Below are 3,251 nucleotides of genomic sequence, written 5' to 3'. Positions count from 1 at the left end.
GATTAAGGAGTGTCCTTGTCGTGACGAGCACCAGGTGATTAAAATAAAAACTTTTTAAAAAGTACTTTGGAAACTGTAGTGTCCTACAAATGTCAGGGAATCATTTGGAAAGTCTTCTTTTATAGTTGGAATACAGGCTTTGGGTTTAGGCAGAAGTAGGTGGAGTCCTGCCCCTGCGACTTACTTGCCATGTGATCTTGGGCAAGTCACTTTCTGGCAGCCTGTTTCTCCTTCTGTCAAACGTGGGTACTTCTTACTTCCCAGGGTTACGTGAGAATTCAACGTAATGAGTACAAAGCTGCTAGCACATCCGTCTCTGGCTGGGTGGCAGGATCCCATGTGATAGGTCAGGTCACAGACGGTGCCAGTTTTAAGCCTGGTACCAGAATCACATTCTGGCAATTGGCTACAAATGAAGAGGGCCTCTCAGTCTGGAAAAGCAGGACCTGATCGGCAAGAGATGTAGAGAAGGGTCTTCTTTATGTGTTGGAGGAAATCTGGGTGAATGTTCAACTGCCGTCAGAAAACATGGAAATCTGGCATGTGGAGCCGGGCCGAAACCAGGAGGGCAGGAGGCTGGGCAGGATCCCCACCAAGCTGTCCCAGCCTTGGGAACTAAACCATTGCTACAAAAGGCAAAGACCCTCATCATGGGTTCATCCCAGCCCTCACCCCTACTCCCCAACACTTATCACTTTTCCTAGACACAAATAAATGTCAATCAAGAATCTAAGGGAGGAAGGGTTCTCATACTTGGCACTGACTTCCCACAGAGCAAATGAACCAGGGCCGCACCAGAAGGCCCCACTAGCTCCCATTTCCAGGGACTCACTTGGTCCCAGGCCGGCCCCGTAAGTGGATCCTCCTTCAGAAGCCAGTAGGTGCATGTAATGAAAAGAGCGTCAGTTCAGAATCAAGGGAGGCCCAAGTGTGAACTCTGGCTCCACCACATACCTGCTGTGTAACTTCACAGCAATTGACTTCACTTCTCCTCACTTGTTTCCTCATCTTATTCCCTTGAGCAAATGTCAATGACACAAAGATGTAATGTGACCTATAGAATCTACAGCATGTGGGTTCCTCCTGCCTTCCTGCTCAAAGGCCCCAGAGACTCAGCCTGCTTTCCTCTGCTTTTCAGAGCAGCCACCCATTCTGTCTTTCCTGGAATTCAACCCCCTTCCAGAGAGGCTGCAGCATGGCCGCCTCCCCAGCTCCCACTTCCCTGATGCCCCAAATAAGTACACAGGTCCTTTTCATTGAAGAGTTTTACTGCTAATCACTCCGGGAACAGATGGAGGTGGGGTGGGGGGAACAAGTCACAAACATGGGGGACTGTGAAGGTCCCTAGATCAAGGCTCCCTGAGGGCTTCCCTTTCATTCCTAAGGCAGGGCCAGACCTCTTCTCCAGGCCAAGGAGGCCCCTTCCATTGGGAAGGCTGCTCCCCCCAACACAGGTGGGGCCCAGCAGATGGGAACTGGCAGCCACTGCAATGTGCCCCGAGCATTTCATACACAATTCCGAGGACCTTCAGACAGTGATGCCACCTCACAGGGACTTCCTCAAAGGCCAGGGGATGATTGCCCTAATGATATGAGCATGTGCCAAGCCTATCCTACTTCTCTTTCATCCCAAGGAGATGAAGCCAAGACTGGATCCTCCCACTTTCCAAGGCAAGAAATTGGCCTGGAAAGGGGCAGGGATTTTTACTCAAGGGTCCCTTCTCAGGACTTCCTGGAGATCCTGGCTTCAGAGGCAACAGGAAACCATTCTCCAAAGTGGGAGGAGGGGCTTGAGGTCAAGGGGGCAGCAGCAGATCCTACAGATCTTCCTACACTAGGCTAGGGTCTGTCTCTCTCTCTCTCTCTCTTTCTCCCTCATTGTCCTTCAGCTGGCGTCTTTCCCAGCCTGCTCTCCCATGTGCGTTTTCTGGTGGCGGATAAGGTTGGAGCTCCGGGAGAAGTGTTTCCCACACAGAGTGCACCAGTAGGGCTTCTCCCCTCTGTGGGTCCTCTGGTGTGCTCCAAAGTTGGAGATGTCGCTGAAGGTCCGCCCACACTCGGTGCACTCATAGGGCCTCTCGCCCGTGTGCGTGCGGTGGTGCACGCCGAAGCTGGAGCTGTTGCTGAAGCTCTTGCCGCACTCACAGCAGATGTAGGGCGCTGGCTCCAGGTGCGTCCGGTGATGCACCGCCAGTGTGGCACTCTGGCTGAAGCTCTTGCCACAGAGGTCACAGCGGTACGGCCGCTTGCCCAGGTGATCTTGTTGGTGCGTGGTAAGGTCTGAGCGTCGCCGAAAGCTCTCCTGACACTTGGGACATTTGTAGTGCTTCTCTTCCAGGTGGATCCGCTCGTGCCTGATGCGGTTGGAGCTTCTCGAGAAGCTCTTGCCACATTCAGAACACTTGTAAGGTTTCTCGCCGGTGTGGATCCGCTGGTGTGTTCTCAGGTTGGAGGTATTATTGAAGGTTTTGCCACACTGGGCACATATAAAGGGCTTCTCATCGATCTCGGGCCTTGGGTGAGCCATGGGGCCCCCGGGCTCTCTGGCGGGGCCGGTGACTTTCTGCAACGGTTTTTTTGGGTGGATCTCTTGTGGACCTTCTGACAGGCTCTCTTGCTCATGCTCCTTCTCTCCATCTGGGATCCGAAAACCCTCCGAGTCCTCCACTCTCCAAGGCTTACCCCATTCCCCTTCCTCAGGCAGGTGCTGTTCTGGATTCTGCTCCTTCTCCTTCTCACTGCCCATTTCTGAACCCTGAGAATGAACACAAATGGCCAACACCTTTATTCCTTGGTGTTGGGTCAGGCTAGACCACAGGGACTCTTGTTCTAGTAAAGGGGTGTACACCTTCCCCAGGGAACCATCCATTAGAAATAACCTCAATTAACTGGAATACTTGGATGCAATGCCTTTACTTACTAACTTTCAAGTTACAAACTTCCACAGATGTTTAAAGCTGCCCATCAGAGTAAAGAGGCATCAGCTTTGTCTGTGCCCAACAGATTCCTGTGCAACGCGAATGTCACTTTTCTCAATATCATTGAAAAATGACAGTCTAGACTATAATTCATGTACAAATAAAGGAGCTCCCATTTGGGTAAAATTCCATTTTCCTGCCTAACTCTAAGCTAACTAAAACTACTTTTATGGTGATCTCTTTTGAAAACACTTCCTGAAAAGTTTCCATTTCCCTGCTTTCAGAATGAACAGAATAGAACCTCTCATTCTTGAGGCTCTCCTAACTGTGTAC

At 51.1% G+C, this 3,251-nt stretch overlaps 1 protein-coding gene across 1 annotated transcript in view; it reads right to left on the bottom strand.

Moving 5' to 3' along the window:
• Window positions 1-1,250: 1,250 nt before the first annotated feature.
• The window catches only part of ZNF691 (zinc finger protein 691), a 5,741-nt gene continuing 3,740 nt past the window's right edge, over window positions 1,251-3,251 (bottom strand). Inside the window, exon 2 of the mRNA XM_040469879.1 lies at window positions 1,251-2,755. Coding sequence (XP_040325813.1) covers window positions 1,886-2,746 — 861 coding nt within the window. The 5' untranslated portion in view covers window positions 2,747-2,755 and the 3' untranslated portion in view covers window positions 1,251-1,885. The remainder of the gene's footprint in view (window positions 2,756-3,251) is intronic.

Source organism: Herpailurus yagouaroundi, unplaced genomic scaffold (assembly GCF_014898765.1).
Source record: "Herpailurus yagouaroundi ecotype Mexico unplaced genomic scaffold, PumYag 77, whole genome shotgun sequence".
NCBI classification, from domain to species: domain Eukaryota; kingdom Metazoa; phylum Chordata; class Mammalia; order Carnivora; family Felidae; genus Herpailurus; species Herpailurus yagouaroundi.
The sequence above is the reverse complement of the archived record's forward strand: the minus strand, read 5'-3'. Positions and strand labels throughout refer to the sequence as shown.